The sequence below is a fragment of the Polistes fuscatus genome, unplaced genomic scaffold, assembly GCF_010416935.1.
Source record: "Polistes fuscatus isolate 324 unplaced genomic scaffold, CU_Pfus_HIC Scaffold13, whole genome shotgun sequence".
NCBI classification, from domain to species: domain Eukaryota; kingdom Metazoa; phylum Arthropoda; class Insecta; order Hymenoptera; family Vespidae; genus Polistes; species Polistes fuscatus.
Window position 1 is genome coordinate 1,960,211 of NW_025113031.1, and position 18,433 is coordinate 1,978,643.

Sequence of the window (18,433 nt, forward strand, 5' to 3'; positions counted from 1 at the left end):
AAAAATTAGAGATTTTATTTTTCGACTTGGACATGGATGTTTTTACTCTCTCTCTTCCTCTCTCTTAGTTTTATTCTATCTTTCTCTTTTACCCTCTCCATCTCACTCCTCTGTAGCTACTTCCATCACCAGCTCCGCTCAGACTTTTAGCCCTGTACAAACGACATGACGTGCGTATAACAAGTACCTATGTATTTGATATGTATTCGCATACCAAACCTATGTACTACGCGTGTGCGTACTAGTAAGTTCCTCACTCATTGCTTCACCCTCGCATTCGTCCCTCGCGTAAGCTTCCTCTAATCTCATTGGCATCGCCTCATCCTCGCTCCTTCTTATTCTCTTTTATCCTCGCGAGAGAGATAGACAGAGAGCGAACTGAATGATGTCTCCTTCTTTCCTATTGCGTCCTGAAATTTCTTACCTTCCTTCTACGTTCACGACTACTGTCTTCGCGATCGCGTGACGCGCGTTGCGACCTTACCACCGATGCTGACCAGAGTGTCAACGGCGATCGTTCACCAAGGACGACGATGTCTGGAAGCAGCGATTCCGAGGAGTTCTTCGACGCGGAGGACGATTCTTTCCATCGCGTATCGAAGTAATTATTTATTACTTTACTACGCCTCTTTATCATATCATTTAAAATCTATTTTACATTCATGCAATTTTATTTCAATTCATTGATATCTTTTGTATTAATAACTTCTACAAATATCTTTTTAGTTAACTATTTTATTACATAATAAACATCTCCAGATTATTCCTTTGTTTATCTTGTCAATATTTTAAATTATATGAAATATATTGAGAAATATGAGTCAATGATCTGTACTGAAACAACAGGTTCTTTGCATATATATATGTATATATATATGAATGTATTTCATCGCTTAATGTAATAATAATTGTATTATAGGAAAGTCAGACAGCGTGATTCAACAAGCGCAGAGATACAAATTCAGGGTGTACCGGATTCTACTAAAGAAATAGTGGATGATGTTTTTGTCAAACCTGCAGACCCTAAACCGACTTCTGATATTAAAGATAATGTAGTTTTAGAAAGAGTACACAGCAAGGATAGACTTTTAGTAAGTATCACATAATATTACATTAATAAATAACATCTGATATAATAAAAATTAACAATCTATATTAACATTGTAGGAGGAAGATGGAAAGGTGACACATACGGATAAGATTGTGGGTAGAAGGAGATTTCGTGAATTGAGACAACGCATGCAGACAGAAGATGAAGATATTCCTGTCAATAGTTCTCCTCCGGATAGTCAAACTTCTTCCATCGAAGGAGTTTATCCGATGCCTTCTAAAACGACCCACCCGTTCCGAATAATAGAACATGATACTCTCAGTCTGCAAAGTATGACTTCTTTAGGCCGAGTAGGTCGAATTTTAGCTGGTCCAACGGATAATGTTTCTGGGATACTTGCACCAGGTGTAGCCCAGTGTTCTGGATCGACTGTTATTACTCGTGAAAACCAGATGTCCTCCATTGCTAATATTCAAAACAAAGACGAGGATACTACGTCTGGTAAGCTGTCTCAGTCATCAAGCGTCCTTACCTTATCAGGGGATATCCTTCAGGAATCCTCTGTTAACGGTAGATGTGATTATGTCTCTCGTCCGCAAAGTGACAAGACTGTGATGCTTCAAGAACCCGACGTCATCGCGAGTACAAAAAATAATGGAAAGGCCTTGGAGGATGGTACAAAAGTAGACGTGCCTGTAGCACCACCAAGACGTAAGAAGAAATCTAAAGTGCAAACGCCTACCGATCTTGCTGTAAGATATTCTAATATCTTTTTTCTTCTATATAAAAAAACAACAAATAGACCTACACACCTAATTCCTTCTAGTCCTTTTTATACGCAGCCTATCATTCATACGTAAGAACATAATGGTTTGACAAATCTTTCTCAATTCTCTATTATCTAATTTTTTCATAATTTAACGTTCAAAAGCGTTTCTTTACATGAATATACAAATTTCAGCCACCTACTACAGAAATCTTAGTACCAGCTTCTCCTTTACCAAGTCCAGCAAGTACCATTGAGTCTATTACAAGAGAATTCGAACATTCTCTTGATATAAGATCTGCGACCAAAGGACAATACGTTGTGAAGCCACAAGTGAGTAACGAGAAAATGTACGAATGGAAATAAGTAATATCTTGAGAATACTATCATTTATTTTTCTAGGATGAAGATAAATCAAAAGCCGAAGGACCGTCGACCGAAGAACTAGAAAGAATAGAACGAATGAAAGCAGAAATACTTAGCGTACGATCTAGTGATAAATCTAGTAGTAGTCCTATGGGATCTATATCGAGCAACAGTATCGGTCGATATTCTTTAGGCCCTCATAAACTTCCTGGCTTTAGTCCACATGGTTCTAGAGAAAGACGAAAATCTGCTGGTGATCAAGATATGGTGAAACAATTAAATATGTTTGTAAGAACGCGAACTGATTCAGGAAAACGTCTTACAGATATGGTAATTACAATACAATCAATGCTAATAATATCGATTTAAAAAATCAATTAACAGATCTAATATTTGTCTTAACTATATGATTTTAGGAAATATTAGAACAAGTAACTGTACTCAACTTGGATACAGGAGAAAGAGTGCCATTAAGCATAGCCGAAGATAAATTACCACAATGCATTAATCCTTTATCTTTACATATAATGAGACTTACCTCGGAGTACATAAGTAATTCCAGTTTGGAAAAAGAGAAAGAAAGTGATGAGGAAAGCGTGGATAGTAAAATGTCGAGTATACCACCTGACGAGGATGTTTCAGTTGGTAGAGTTCGTAAGCGAACGCAAAAGCTAAAACGATTTTTAGGATCTACGGTTAAGAAAACGATGGACAAAGCTAAGTCTATCGCTCAGGAAGTATCACACGCAAGACACAAAGAAGATGTGATGGATATCGTCGACGACGTTTACCCTGGGGAACAACAATACATCAAATTAAAAGCATCCAATAGTCACAAAGGCCCATACGAATTCAGTTGTTTGCAACATGTACAGGATCTTAGTGGCGAACATGTTGGTCCAGTCTGGTGTATGAAATTTTCAGCATGCGGTAGATTATTAGGTACTGCCGGACAGGACCGTGTTTTAAGAATTTGGGTTTTAAGAGATGCATTCTCCTATTTCCAAGATATGAGAACAAAGTATAACGCGGAGAAGGTCAGTCCAACGCCGTCTCAAGAATCTTTAGTATCTCAGCAATCTATGGAGGATCCTAACGTCGTAGCGAGTGCCTTCAGTGAGATAGAAGGAACGAAAAGTCCATTTATGCCAAAGCCATTCTGTACGTATACAGGACATACGTCGGATTTACTAGACGTTTCATGGTCGAAGAACTATTTCGTTTTATCGTCATCTATGGATAAGACCGTCAGACTATGGCATATATCAAGAAAGGAATGCTTATGTTGCTTTCAGCATATAGACTTTGTAACAGCGATAGTGTTTCATCCACGAGATGATCGATATTTCCTTTCCGGCTCGCTCGATGGTAAACTTCGTCTCTGGAATATACCCGATAAGAAGGTAGCTGTATGGAACGAGGTAGATGGCCAAACAAAACTAATTACGGCTGCTAACTTTTGTCAAAATGGCAAATTCGCAGTCGTTGGCTCTTACGACGGTCGATGTATATTTTATAACACCGATCATTTAAAGTATCATACTCAAATAGACGTACGTTCGACGAGAGGAAAAAATTCAACCGGACGAAAAATAAGTGGTATCGAACCGATGCCTGGCGAAGATAAAATCCTAGTTACCTCGAACGATAGTCGAATACGTTTGTACGATTTAAGAGATTTAAATTTATCCTGCAAGTACAAGGGATACGTTAACGTAAGCAGTCAAATAAAAGCGAGCTTTAGTCCGGATGGTCAATACATAGTAAGCGGATCAGAAAATCAATGCATTTACATATGGAAGACGCATCACGATTATTCCAAATTTTCAAGCGTTCGTAGAGATCGTAATGACTTTTGGGAAGGAATAAAAGCTCACAATGCTGTTGTTACTTGTGCAGTATTTGCACCAAATCCAGATAGTATCATTAAACAGATAGAAGCCAGGGAGCAATGGGAAGGAAAGGATGATTCTAAAAGTATAGGACATTCAAATATGAACAATGCACCAGTTGATCCTGTAGTAGAGCAACGTACTAAAGGCTGCGGTGGTCACGTACTTGTCAGCGCTGATTTCAATGGATTCATCAAGGTTTTCTTAAATAAAACCAAACCGAAACACAGTTCGTTACCTGCTTCTGCTCTCGCGTAACGCAACATCGTTATTCATAAAAAATGAATAGTCGAATAGATATAATAATTAAATATCAAAGCATTCTTTGTCTTTATTCAATATCACGAATCTCTGATACGTTGTATGATGATGATGATGATGATGGTGATGATGATGCGGTTAAACGGTATTAAATAACTACAAGCTGTTTATTGGAAGTTTATCAAACAAATTCTATATGTTATATGCCGCGAGTATTACCTAATCGTTAATAGAGAACTATTTATCGCGTGCGATATACACATATATTTTTCAAAGCTCTTACGTGATATACGCCTATTTAAAAAAGAAAAAAAAATGAAAAAAAATGAAAAAAAAAAAAGAAACTTATTTTAAACGTAGCCACGAGACGTGTACGCGCGCCTATGCATATATGATGATAATTCTCATAATATATACGTATACATATATACATATATATTTACTCTTTTGCCGAAGAGACTAAAAGTATTATTGGTAAAGCTATGTGATGATGACTATGTAATCCTCTTTAATCGACATTTTTTGCAAAAAACAAACCACCAAACGAACACTCAAGCATACACACAAATAAGCCACACATTTGATAATTTCCTAAGTAAAATATCTTTTTCGGTGCTGGTTCACTGTAGTCGCGTAGTCGTTATATTTTTAAGTATAAACCACCAAAGTTACGTTACAAAAAAAATATACACAACCGTTCTTTTACAACAACAAAAAATTAAAAAAATAATGAATATACGTGTCTTTTTTTGTTTTCGTTTTTCTATCGAAACGCAGAGAGATGCGCAAAGAGAGCATTTTCATAAAAAAGCAATGCAAAACAAAACCAAAAAAAAGAAAAAGTAAGAAGAGAAATGAAAAAGAAAGCGTAACCATTTTACGCTTGTATTGCAATGCAATAATAATCGACTTAATTATTAGAGGAACGATTTGAATAAGTAAAGTTTTGCGAATAGATAAACTCGATAATTTACTGTTAAGCTAAGAATTTTTTAATCTGAATAATGATTTCTAAAATATTTTTTTTAAATCTTTAAAGTAAATATATATGGCGCAATATACGAAAGACAATATAGTAATGTGTTTTAACGTCAAAATACATTATTAATGTAATTTTCTTAAAAAGTGTTCTTCGTAAAAATACGTTTAGAAAAGAGGAGGGGGCAACATTGCTGCACTCGCAATATATGAGATTTTAGATCAACGTTTGAGATGGCTCACATAATTTATTGATCACACTATGTGTTAAAGCACGTAATTTAACATCACAAGCGGTGTGAAAGCAAGCAAGCAAGCAAACAAACAAAAAAAAAGAGAAAAAACAAAATTACAAAAAAAAAAACATATATGGTTATTCCTGTGCATTAAACGTTTTAGTATAGAAATTGTCACGTGCTCACGACACTCGCTAATTAGTATTGGTCATGGTGTAAGATAATGTATGTCATTCTTATCCGGTGGTAGTATCGTTGTCTGCGAAATATTATACATTTCGTGACCTGTCAATTATAGAGAAGCAGATAATAAAGTTTTTAAGAAGAAGCGCAAAATGATTAACAATCTGCGAAAAAGACAGTGTGATATAATTCTGCAGAAGAAGACTATTAGAAAAAAATTTGTACTTCTTTTCGTTTTCTACACGAAATAAATTCAAACAGAACGATCATTGGCTGTTTATATAATTAATTATTAAACGACAATGAGAAGAACACACGACTTGGATATTATCAATATTATTTACAGAGTACGACGACAATTGGAACAGCTCGCGGATTGGCTATAACGTACAACATATTTTAATTATATTGTAATTTAAATGTAAATATGCAGGAAAATGAAGGAATGTAGGTATTTTGTGTAAATGCAATTGTAAATATTAGATAAAATAAAGATCAAATTATCGTACCAGAAAATGATCTTTTTTAATTATTTCTTCAACCAGTATTTAATTTAAAAAAATAATAATATATAATACATTTTATTATATTTTTCTCACATATATTACTTTTTATTCTCAATACTGTTTTGCTATATTATTTGAAAATAATTCAAATATATAAATCTTTTGCACAACATATTAGATCGATAATTCCACATGAACGTAAAATTAAAAAATTTGTAAACCTAAATTTAATATAGAATTTATTTCCATTAATAATAGAAGAGGAAAATGTTTAACTATTTAAAAAAATGTCAAAACATATTCAAGTGTTGTTTATAAAAATTGGTAAGAAAATGATGCCATAATCGAATAAATATATTAAAATTTCCTAATTTAAAATACGCAGGTTCTTGGTAATATTGTTCCTTCCCTGTTCGACCTACACTAGCGCCAGAGTGTCGATAATTGGAAGCTCTCGACGCGCATTTTTATTCCAAGGCGGGCTTTTCGTGGCCTAGAAATTAAATCTTCACATTGGTAAAATATAATACTAATGGGTTGTTGAATAAAATATCGGATTATTACTGTGACCAAATAGGATATAACTTTTCAAATCGTCAATAATTAAGAATAATAATATAATTTCAACCTAATAAATAATCTTATAAAATCTTTTTAAAAATGCATTGATTGCAATAACATTATATATACACATATATAAACTCGCTAATAAAGAAATTATTCACATCCGTATCTCCTTGCAATCTCATTCTGTCAATTTAAAAAATGATGATCCAGACAGAAATATCTGGTCAAAATCTCTATCATAATCTTATTAAAACGATCAATTTTAAATGAAAACAATAAAATTTACAAAATTCTGTAATAAACTTTCTCTTTCTCTCTCTCTCTCTCTCTCTCTTGTTCAAAAGAGATGTTCAGATGCTGTCATCGGGTTCGAATGAACACGAGTTAGGTTTGCGGTGTGGTAGTGGACCACTCAATAAGTAAAGAGGTGGGAAAGAAAAGAAAGAAGAAGAAGAGGAGGAGAATGAGGAGATTGAAAAGGAGGAAGAGGAGGAGGAGGGGGAGGGGGAGGAGGAGGAGGTGCAAGCGTGGTGGTTGTCAGGATCGCAAGAGCTCGAACGAGGAGAGATATCCTCGGTTCTCCTCGTGTGGGACCTATATAACTGTACTGTGTGTCTGGGTCAGGGGGCGGGCCGGCAAGTTTGTAGTATACTCTGTATATCGGACAGGTGTATCCCATTCCGAGTCGACGAGTTCTCGCGTGCACCTTCGCGATCGCGGACACGCCGCAGTTGCCGCAATCAACACCGTAATCGCCGCAACCGCGTGTCGTCGCGCGAAATTGCGGCTAATCTCTACTAATCTGCTAATTTGCGTTAGAATCGCGGTCGACGTAAATCAGGGTTACGAATATTAGGTGAGGCTTTTATATAACTCTCACCTTTTTTTATATATATATAAATATATAAATAATTTATCTATTTATTTTTTCTTTTTCATTTATAATTCACGTCGTGCCAAAGTGTCGTTCGTGTTCGTTTATTTTATTTCATTCTTATATTTTTTTCTTTTTATTTTATTTTTTTATTAATTAACTATTTCGTTCGAGTTCCTTTGATTGTTTTTTTTGCCCTCTTCGTTCTAATTTTCCTCCTTTTATTTTCTTACGCTTTTATTATTATCTACCTTTCACGAATTTTTGGAATTATTCGAAGAAGTGAGACGAGGCATCCGATTGTTATAACGTTTTATACAAAGAGGGGGAGAGAGAGAGAGAGAAAAAAACAAGCCAATTTAAGGTACATGTAATATTAAAACAATTGCAAATTAGATATTGATATCGGATTATCTAATTGCGAAACAATTTATTTGCCGTTAGAGAATAATTTAATGACAATGCTACGTTTGCTATCAATAAAGCTTAACGAGGGAATATCGTGCGAAGGATTTAATCCAATTTTCGTTACGTCAACGATTGAGTTATTATGCCTACGACGAGTAGCGCAATTTAGTTCCACTTAATGCGTTAATGACACTGCTGGTGATAATAATCTCTTTCTCACCTCTCTCTTTCTCTCTCTCTCTCTCTATCTCTCTATCTCCATCTATTTATCTCGGTGAGAGCAAAATTACGTGTCCCGCGTATGGTAAAGGTAGTATTACAAACTACCACGTGGTTTTTCACTTTCTTGTCATCGTACGGGAAGATAACTTTCCGTATCTACTTTCGTTTACGTATGAAATTTGTAAATAAACAACTTGCTGATAACATGAAATATTTCTATCATATTTTTTGTTCATGTTTTTCTTCTTATATTTTATTTCTATTTCAATCGAAGATATCGTTTAAGATTAGAAAGTATATTAGAAGCGAGTATGTATAGATAAATGGCCGATGATCCAGTTTAATAACGTTTCAGACCACACTGAGAAAGTGCAACGTGTATGGTTTCACTATCGAGTTGTCGGGTTGCTCTTCCTAGTAATCAATTACCATGCGATTGATACCATGCAAAAGATAGATTAATCTAGATAACACGTACATACTCTCCTTATTCCTTTTTACTTTATGATACATGAAATATAATCATCGATCTAGATTTATGTTTCCTTATCTCTCAGTTAGATTTACTTCTTTTGTAAAGGTATATAAAAAAACGAGCTAATGAACGTGTTGGTTTAATCGTTTCCTGTAATAACATTATAATTGATTAATTATTACTCCTTATTACTCGCGTTTCTATTTGCCGTTGTTCCAATTTTAATCTCGAGAAATATAGTTAATTAAAGAATATAACATAAAACTAAAATCTCTTCTAAAAATCACCGTTTGGAAAGATTTCATATTTATAAGGAATACATAAACGTTTAACAGATTTGAGAAAGCTACGAAAGAAGGCAAAGCTTTTTCTCGTGTTATTCAAATGAGTATGCACGTAACGTTTTTCGAGGTAGGTTGGTCAAAATCACACTTGTGAAGAGAGAAAAAGAGAGAGAGAGAGAGAGGACGGTTTTGGTAGGCTACGATGAGAATAAGAGGGAGTGAAAGGAAAGATGTTAAGGGGAAATGAGGGGGGAATGAGGAGGAGAGTGGGGCGGGTAAACGAACGAAAGAACGAAAGAATGAAAGAAGAGAGGAGGTCTCGAGGTCTCTCCTTTCTCTATATGGGTCACTATTAGGTATGTACGTACTCATTATACGAATGCCTGACTTTGGAATTACCAAACCGTTATATGTATTTGGCACTACGCCACATCTTCTTCGTGCTCGATTCAGCGAGTTAGTATGGAAAAGAACGGACGTGTAAATAGCCCCCAGGTGATTTTTATTATTCGAACGTTGTATGAGGGGAACAAGTGTTCACGATTAGTACGACACGAATTGCAAATCGATTAAAATTCGAATACGTTATTTTTGTTTTATTACATTACGACCCGTTCATTTTGAGAGTTTCTTCGATCTCTTCGTATTATATACGAAGAGATTTTTCTAAGATTTTAATACCGAATATTGGATTATAAATACTAGATGGAAGATAGTAGTGGGAGGAGAGGGGAGGGATAAGGAGTGGAGGAGGGGAGGAGGTCATCGAACTTTATCTAATTTCCATTTTATTGGAACAACAAGTCACGATTTGTCCTTGGTATCGATCACGCACCGGAGTCTCGAGATCGAGAACGGTTCGACCAAAGATCCCGTAATTGTTTTAACATTTTGCCCCGAGGCATTTTTTGCGTCCGTTTCGAATAATCCATGCGGTACTTTTAGAGAGAATCGATCGGTACGATGGCAAAATAAAAGGATATTATTTACGAATAACGATTTTGTTATGTTTTACTCGTAGAAACCTGTGATTATAGTTATCTCTTAACGAAGATACTTAAGTCATTTATTTGTAAGATTGTTCCGCGTTACTGACACAGTGAACGGGTATATCGCGATGTAACAGTACGTGCAGTAGGTACATACTGTATATCAACCGCTAATTCAATGCCGGAGAGTCAACGTCCAACAACCCGACGGACCGTGTCACCTGGTCAAGGTCTCGCGTCTTCCCAACGTCTCTTGACTCTTCTCAACGGAGACAAGTATATGCAAGAGTAACGAAACCCACTTGCCTACATTCGCAAATACGTGACGATACTAAACAATATCTTATACTGAAAAAAAAAAAAAGAAAAATTTTTACATTTTTTCTATATTCGTTAGACAACAAGAATAATTTTCAATTTATTCAGCAAGCACTCGGCAAATTGGTTTTGCAGTTGTACAATTGGAAAGTTCGTTTAAATATTATTTTCTTTTTTTTTTTCAAATCGACGAGAATTTTCCAAGCAATCAAATATTATTACGATAAGAACGTTATTATTTAATTGGATAAATGCAACACGCGTCGCGAGTTGGATGTGTTATCAAAACAAAAAAATATATGAAACGTTTCTTTAGATTACGAATAATTGATTATTTCGATCGATCGATCGAATGATCGGGAGGGGAGGATTTGTGAAAAAAAAAAGATAACGGAGCGAAAAGCCGGACATTCGGTAGGAATTTGGGACGGGTGACCTAGTGGTTGGTTGAACGAGGCGTGCTCGTCTCTCTGATAATTGCCGATCAAACATGAGCGAACTGTCGAAGGACATCGTGCTATGTCGGCTCACAAAAGTATTTTCTCTCGTACTACTCGGTAGCGACTACGGTTAACGGTTAACGCCTCTATTCTCGTCTCCTTTTTCGTTGACTCCCGTTTACGACGAACGTCTATTGCACTTTTCTCATTACGGTTAAAACGTCTACTTTACGATTACAGGATCCAGTTGGCCATTGTGAACTATCGCGGGAAAAACGTCCCGGTATCGTGCTAACGTCCCTCGATTAAATACAGGTAGTTCAATGTTTACAACGATAAGTTTACCGTGACTTGATCTAGTTTCAAATGTGTTACCTAGTATATATATATATATATATTTTCTTTATTGATATTTTCTTATTTTAGGGGTTGCACTTTCGAGTGCCTCACCGTGGACGCCAACGCGGTATGCGGTTACGTGTTTTCGTCCTAGCCTGTCTCCTAATCAAGGGGGTGAGTTCAAATATCTATTAAAAAGATAATAATAACAATAGGAAAGAAAATAAAAAGAGTAAGAAAGAGGGATGATAAGGTAAAAGAATCTTGAATGTATATCAAAGAGATAAAAATATGGTTGAGATGATAATAATAAGAGGAATAAGAATAAGAATAAGAATAAGAATAAGAATAAGAATAAGAATAAAAGAGGAAAGGTAAAAGATTTTGGAAATAGGTCGAGACCGCCCAGAAGCGAGATCGGTACGAGTTTGCTCTCGGATAATTACGACATTATAACCCACATATTTATCTCTCTCTCTCTCTCTCAGTTGATACTTGTGGAGTAGTCGCAATGCCGTTACCCACCAGTGCTCTGACCCAGAGCTAAGGGCGACTTCGATGTCTCGAAATGGTTGTACGATCCGGCTCATCCGCCATGTCTTTGCTGACTGTTCTTCAAGCACTGTATAACGTTTCATCCTCTCTACCCTCTCTCATCCTCCTCCTCATCCTCTTCCTCTTCTTCTTGTTCCCTTATTGCAACCACGCTTCTTTGCAAGGTGCCGGCAAAAATGTTGCGCTCAGAACGACCGGTTCCTTGACAACGACGACGATATACACACACACATACACACACACACAACAAACAGAGAAAAACGCATACACCTACATATATTTTCGCCCACCATTCTCCTCTCCTGGCCCGACACGATTTTCGATCCGTTCGCAAAAGGCTCACGCCTTTTATCTTTCAACAAACCTGCAACAACCGTGCAGACCCGCATTCGGAATGCAATCTTACTTAGCCATGGCTAACATTTTCTTGCGGTTACTTACTTTTTCTTTTTTTTTTTTTATCAAGAACAACGGGTACCTACCATGATGTATATATACACACATACACCAAAATCTCTCATTTCCTTTTTTCTCTACCGATTTCTCTTACATTCTTTTCATTTACATTTTGACAGTTATCGAACCCCATTCCGGTATTATTTATATCTTATTTTCTTTTTAAACGTGAAGAATTTAGAATTGTGTTTTAATCTTTTTAGTCGCGCGTCACAGTGCGTGAAAAGTAACTTTAACTAACCTGTTATTTCAAGTAGAATCTATATACTTTATCTTTACACTAGCTTGTCATCGTATATATATTTTGTTAAATTAAATGAAAAAGAAATCGTTAGATTTAATCTTAACGTTTATTCGCGTTGACTCGATAAGAGTGGTATAATCTAATCTAATTAAATTCTATTTGACTTGGTAATAGTTAATAAATAAGTCGTTACTTATCGATAAACCAGTAACATAAATCTACGCTTATAAAGTTAGATAACGCTTCGGAAAGATCGTTTACGCGATCAATGGAAGCACCATGAGTATGGTGAATGGAGCGTTTTACAACTTATCAGTGTCCTCTTCTTCGAAGTAACGTTTAACCAGTGATCTTCCTCTCAAGAGACCCCTTTATGGTACAAGGTAGTACTCAAGAATGTTGCACAGTCCACGACGACGACCGGTTTCTCGATGCTTTATCGCATTATTGCATTCTTCGGGAAGAAAACGGGGGGTGGGAGGGAGGGAGGGAGAATGATTATTTCGACCCATTTACACGCCTTTCTTTTTCATCCTCATCCCTCTCTCCCTATCGTATCCTTTAACCTTTTTTATTTTGTCAAGAAAATTGATCTGAATTATTTTAACGCTGACGCGTACAATTATACGACGGGGGAAGGGTGAAGGGAGGAAGGAAGGAAGGAAGGGAATGAGTAGCGTGGGGGAGGGGGAGGGGGAGCTTAAACTAATGTTCCATTTTATTAAAAGTCGGTCAGAGTGTTTTGTTTTAATCGGGAAGTTAAAAAGTATTGTTCCAAATTCGTACGGTTTACAACGGGAAAAAGAGAAGAAAAAAAAGAAAAAAAAAGTGTCGTATCTTTTTACGTTGAGGAGAATCGAATGGGTATGAGGAAAAGCAATGAAACAAGCAAGTAAGGAAGTTAAGCAAGCAACGGTCGTAGCACGAGTGACCTAGTAGGCCTTCCTCGAATTATGGGACATGCGGGTTGGAAAGCCATGACGAGACGAGCCCGGACATTGCCGATCGGTCGGTCGTTGGAAGGCCAAGGAGAGTTGTTCGGCGCATTCGAAGAGCGCATCAGAAGTGGTGTCTTGGTGCTTGATGGCCGATTGACCCGCAGCTAAAGACACGGCTGGCCCGTTATGCCCCAGGGTTACGCGTGACGCAATAAGCCACCATGTTCGAACGCTTATATACGAGTACACACAACATCGATGCTCCTATTCTGTCTTTTACCTTGTCCCTACTACCCAAGCCGCCGACCTATAGTAATCATTCGTTGAACCAATCTGGATCGAGTTTCTCGATCTTCTTCTCCCCCCCCCATTGTCTTAAGTCTCTTCTTCTTCTTCTTCTTCTTCTTCCGAGAGTTGTTTAAAAACAATTTGACGATAATAAATGAGCCTTACCTAGCCTGAGAAATGATTATTATTTATTTTCTTTTAAGATAGATCGAAACGAGAGATTATTTTTTCTCATTTTTAATAACAAGATTGAAGGTGATAAAAACGTGAGAAGATTTTTTTTGTTCCCCGACGATGACGCGTGTGGTCTTTCGGGACGGGAGGAACGAGAAAAGAAAAAGAATTAGAAAGAAGAGAGGGGGAAAAAGAAAGAGGGAGAGAGAGAGGGAGAGAGAGAGATTTGCGAGTCGCTAATTATGCAGGAGGCCGACGTTAATCTACTTTCGCGTTCCTCGCCATCATTAATCTTCTCCATAGGCACTTGATTCCGTCGTACTTTGGCAAAAACTGTTTTCAATATTATAACTTCTCATTTTCTTTCTCTTTATTTTAAAACAGCTGGCTCGAACAGAAGAGGTGGAAGTAGTCGAGGCGATTCCAGGCGAGGAGAAGAGGAACGAAAACTCTGCGTTAAATCGGCAGGACAACGACATCAATAGTTCCGACCAGCTGGTATTGGACTCGTTGGGTGAAAAGGATGGGGCCGGAAGTCACTACAAATCTGGCGGACTCCGAGGTAATCCACTCGCGTTGCCGCCAGGTCGAGGTGGGATTGGGATGCCTCATCCGAGACCTCATCACAATGTCGCTTATCATGGTCCTCCGCCGCCCTTGCCAGCTCATAAGACGCAACCCGAGGCCATGGATAAGATCTATACGACTGGTGGAGGTGGCGTCAGTACCGCGGTAGGTGCTGAACCATGGCCTGCACCGACCCCAGACATGCCAATGATCGTATCGCTCGACGTAAAGTGCGAGAAAAGTTTAATGAAGGTTTATCTTGGCTTCGACAAGCCATTCTATGGCATAGTCTTCAGCAAGGGACATTACAGTAACGTCAATTGTGTTCATTTACCTGCCGGGCTTGGTCGTACATCCGTAAACTTTGAAATAAGCGTACACGCTTGTGGTACTGCTGGCAATACCGAGAATGGTCTTTATGGATATGGAGCTGGATCAGGGACCTACTTTGAAAATATCATTGTCATACAATACGATCCCCAGGTGCAAGAAGTCTGGGACCAAGCTCGCAAGTTACGATGCACTTGGCACGATCTCTATGAGAAATCAGTTACCTTCCGACCATTCCCGGTCGACATGTTGGACGTAGTTAGAGCGGATTTTGCCGGGGACAATGTCGGTTGTTGGATGCAGATACAGGTTGGTAAAGGTCCATGGGCTTCCGAAGTTTCGGGTTTGGTTAAGATTGGACAAACTATGACGATGGTTTTGGCGATCAAGGACGACGATTCGAAGTTTGACATGCTTGTAAGAAATTGCATGGCTCACGATGGCAAACGAGCACCGATACAGCTCGTAGATCAGAGAGGTTGCATCACGAGACCTAAATTAATGTCGAGATTCACTAAGATCAAGAACTTTGGTGCTTCGGCTTCTGTATTATCTTATGCGCACTTCCAAGCATTCAAGTTTCCAGATTCCATGGAGGTTCACTTTCAGTGTACAATACAGATATGCAGATATCACTGTCCAGAACAATGTTCCGAATCCTCTCCGTTACTCGAACCGCAAGGACCAGGCTTATTCGAGAATCATCATCATCATCAATCTAATGGACCACCTGATGCTGGTTATGGTTTACCACCACCTTTGCCCATACATTTGGAAGCTTACTTGCAAGCAGCTGCTGGTAGACCGAGAGACGAAAGACGAAGGAAATCTCGAGAGATCGTAGCGACACCGGAAAAATCTGTCGGCGTCAATAGAATCATCAGAGTCGTGTCTACCGGTGATTTAACGTTTTCCATCGACGAGAATAACAACGGAGATTTGAACGGACCAACTATGGTGTTCCCACAAAAAACTGAGACTTCAGCTGGTTCAACGATGATTTGCATGACTACACCTGGCTTTGCGGTGACCCTCGTAGTTCTACTTGCAGTTTTACTTTGCTCTTGCATATTATCAACCTACCTCTGCATACGTCTCAGACCATTCTCGATAAAATCACGAAAATCGGTGTCCTATTGCAGCAGAGAACAGAACGGTGCACCGAAAAAATCGTCGAGGATGTGCTTCTATTCCTAGTGTCTCCTTGAACGTTTTTAACTTTAGAAGAAACTATCTTCTTAACTCGGCGAACTATTGGGACTGAGAGGATAATGAATCAGTTACTTTTGTGCCTTGATCGAATGTAGTACAATTGTTGTTTTTCGCAAACGCATTCGTCAGTTACCAACATCTTTTTTCTTTTATTTTATTTTATTTTATTTTATTTTATTTTATTTATGCCGAAAGACGAAAAGAACTATCGATTTTAATAAAAATTATCGTACATCTGGCACTGTGTGTTCATTTAAAGATGCTACAAGTACGATCATTTTTATTATAATATGATAATTAAAAAAAGAAAAATATTTATATATATATATATATAAACACGTTGTAACTTTAAACGAAAACTTTTGATCAAGATTATTATTATTCTTTCTTCCCATGTTCATTGCCAATTTTCGCAGAGGCTATCGCTTTTCGTAAGCACGGTTTCATATTACAATATGCGTAGTCATTATTTAAATTAAACATTTTTTTCTTCTTCTCTATTTCTGTTGGATTTCATGAAGAACATATGAAACTGTGCTTCTTCGTTTACGATGTAATATCGAAAAGCGACGATGATTAAAAGTGCCGAAATACTTAGTCAAAGATAATCAAACTTTATTCATGCGTTGTTTATTCCGTTCTCACAAGTCGTTTCTAATTGTTTATAATAATTGTATGCGATTTATCTGGTATCTGGGTTGAAGTTTTTTTTTTTAATCGTTTAATTTAAGTGACGTTCTCGTTAACGATATGAAAAAACAAATTGAAGAAAAAGACGAAGAAATACTTTTCTATTTTTTTTTTTTTACTCTCGTTGTGTTGCGAATGAAAAAAAAGAAGAAAAAGAAGCTGAAAATATTTTTCAAGCTTGGACGGTGCCAATAAATTATTCTTTGTTTATATATATTAATAATAATAATAATAATAATAATAATAATAATCTATCAATGTAATTTCAATAGAGTAATATCGGAATTGGATGAATCATGTAAAAGATGACAGAGAAAATAAAATGTAAAAGTAAGGTTTAGTTGAAAGATTTTTCTCGCGTTTATACAAGATTTTTCACATCTCGACGTTGTTTTAAATTATTATTTTATTATTTATTTATTTATTATACCACATCTTTTTCTGCGTCTTTTTAGTCGTGTAATTAAGTAATAATAATAATACTATAGTATATCGATCATTATATTTATAAATTAATTTTTTTTACGTTCAATTGATATAAAAAAAATAATCAAATATCTTTTAAAAAATGTTTTTCCAAAATTGTTGCCGTAGAGAATATCCGATAGTAGATTAAGATAATTTAGACGATAGTTTTTTTAATAATTAACTCAGAGACGCGAGCGAATTATTATTATTATCATATAAGAGAACGTAGAAATAAGTTTATTTAAACGTACCTTTGATCATTGGATGAACGTGTCCAATTTGAAAGGCAATGTCTATATTTTTTTATACGCGTATGTTTATAATAAATTTATTTTTTATTTACAAAAATGTATATTTTTTCTTTATATAATAATATTCTATCCGCTAGGAGAGACAGTTCGTGCTTTTGTTTTTTTTTTGTTTTTTCTTTTTTATATTTTTTTTTTTTTTTTTTCTTTTTTTTTTATAGAAAAGGATTTTTTCTCTCCTTTTTTATTGTATTTTATTTATTTTTTATTTTTTTAAATATTTATTTGTGGGATGAATAATCATCGGAGATTGCAGTAATCGTCCAAGATTCTGTAAATATATTTATTGTCTTAAGTTGTTTAATGCATATTGTTTAAATAGTAAAAACACAACCTCGGGAAATATATTATCGAATCAAATCATTATGAATTAATTTTAACTCGAATACTTTTGTTTTTTTGTTTTTTTGTTTTTTTTTTTGTTTTGTTTTGTATTTAACGCTATACAAAGAAAAATTTATATTTATAAAAAAAAAAGGGAATAAAAAACAAAATATATGATTTAATAAAAATCATCGAGAACGATTGGAAGAATTGTTCGTACAATTAAATTAATATTTATCTTCTTAAATTTCTAAACGTACAAAGAGAGAAAATAATTTTTTTTTTACACGTCTACGCACACGTATATTTATTATTATTTATATATATATATAAACTTAAAGTTTGATTCTTAACAATTAATACGTGTTGTTGTGGGGCATTCGCGGCGCTTCTCTCCATTTTGTCTTCTCTTGTTTTATTCTTCTTCATTCTTTTTTTTTTTTTTTTGGGATAAATAAAATAATATAAGATTCGATATTAAAATATTAAAAAAATAAAAAAAAAAAAGAAACGACGAGACGCGAACGCCATAAATAAGGCTAATGAACTTTTACAACGAGTATACAAATTATCATCTAAAGAAGAACAAAAAATATGTATTAACGTCTTTCGTTATAGAAATGAGAGAAGACGATGCGTTACGATATGAAGAGAGAGAAAAAAAAAACACATACACACACACACACACACATACAAAAGACAAAATAAAAAAAATGAAATATTT

At 35.9% G+C, this 18,433-nt stretch overlaps 2 protein-coding genes across 4 annotated transcripts; both read left to right on the forward strand.

Moving 5' to 3' along the window:
* The first annotated feature begins 176 nt into the window (after window positions 1-176).
* Window positions 177-6,249, forward strand: LOC122513959 (WD repeat-containing protein 44). Of its 3 annotated transcripts, none has more exons than XM_043630499.1 (7): window positions 177-601; window positions 920-1,091; window positions 1,168-1,552; window positions 1,676-1,803; window positions 2,013-2,150; window positions 2,220-2,513; window positions 2,600-6,249. In XM_043630499.1, exons 1-7 carry the CDS (start codon window positions 534-536, stop codon window positions 4,331-4,333), a joined length of 2,919 nt encoding a protein of 972 aa, XP_043486434.1. In that variant the 5' UTR covers window positions 177-533; the 3' UTR covers window positions 4,334-6,249. The 3 variants fall into 3 exon arrangements, with proteins under 3 accessions (XP_043486434.1, XP_043486433.1, XP_043486432.1); XM_043630498.1 differs by having other exon boundaries at window positions 1,168-1,381; window positions 1,457-1,803; XM_043630497.1 differs by having other exon boundaries at window positions 1,168-1,803.
* A 1,252-nt stretch (window positions 6,250-7,501) lies between these two features.
* On the forward strand, window positions 7,502-16,711 carry LOC122513962. The gene is made up of 4 exons (XM_043630507.1): window positions 7,502-7,662; window positions 11,057-11,131; window positions 11,243-11,329; window positions 14,195-16,711. Exons 3-4 carry the CDS (start codon window positions 11,285-11,287, stop codon window positions 15,902-15,904), a joined length of 1,755 nt encoding a protein of 584 aa, XP_043486442.1. The 5' UTR covers window positions 7,502-7,662; window positions 11,057-11,131; window positions 11,243-11,284; the 3' UTR covers window positions 15,905-16,711.
* The last annotated feature ends 1,722 nt before the right edge of the window (window positions 16,712-18,433 follow it).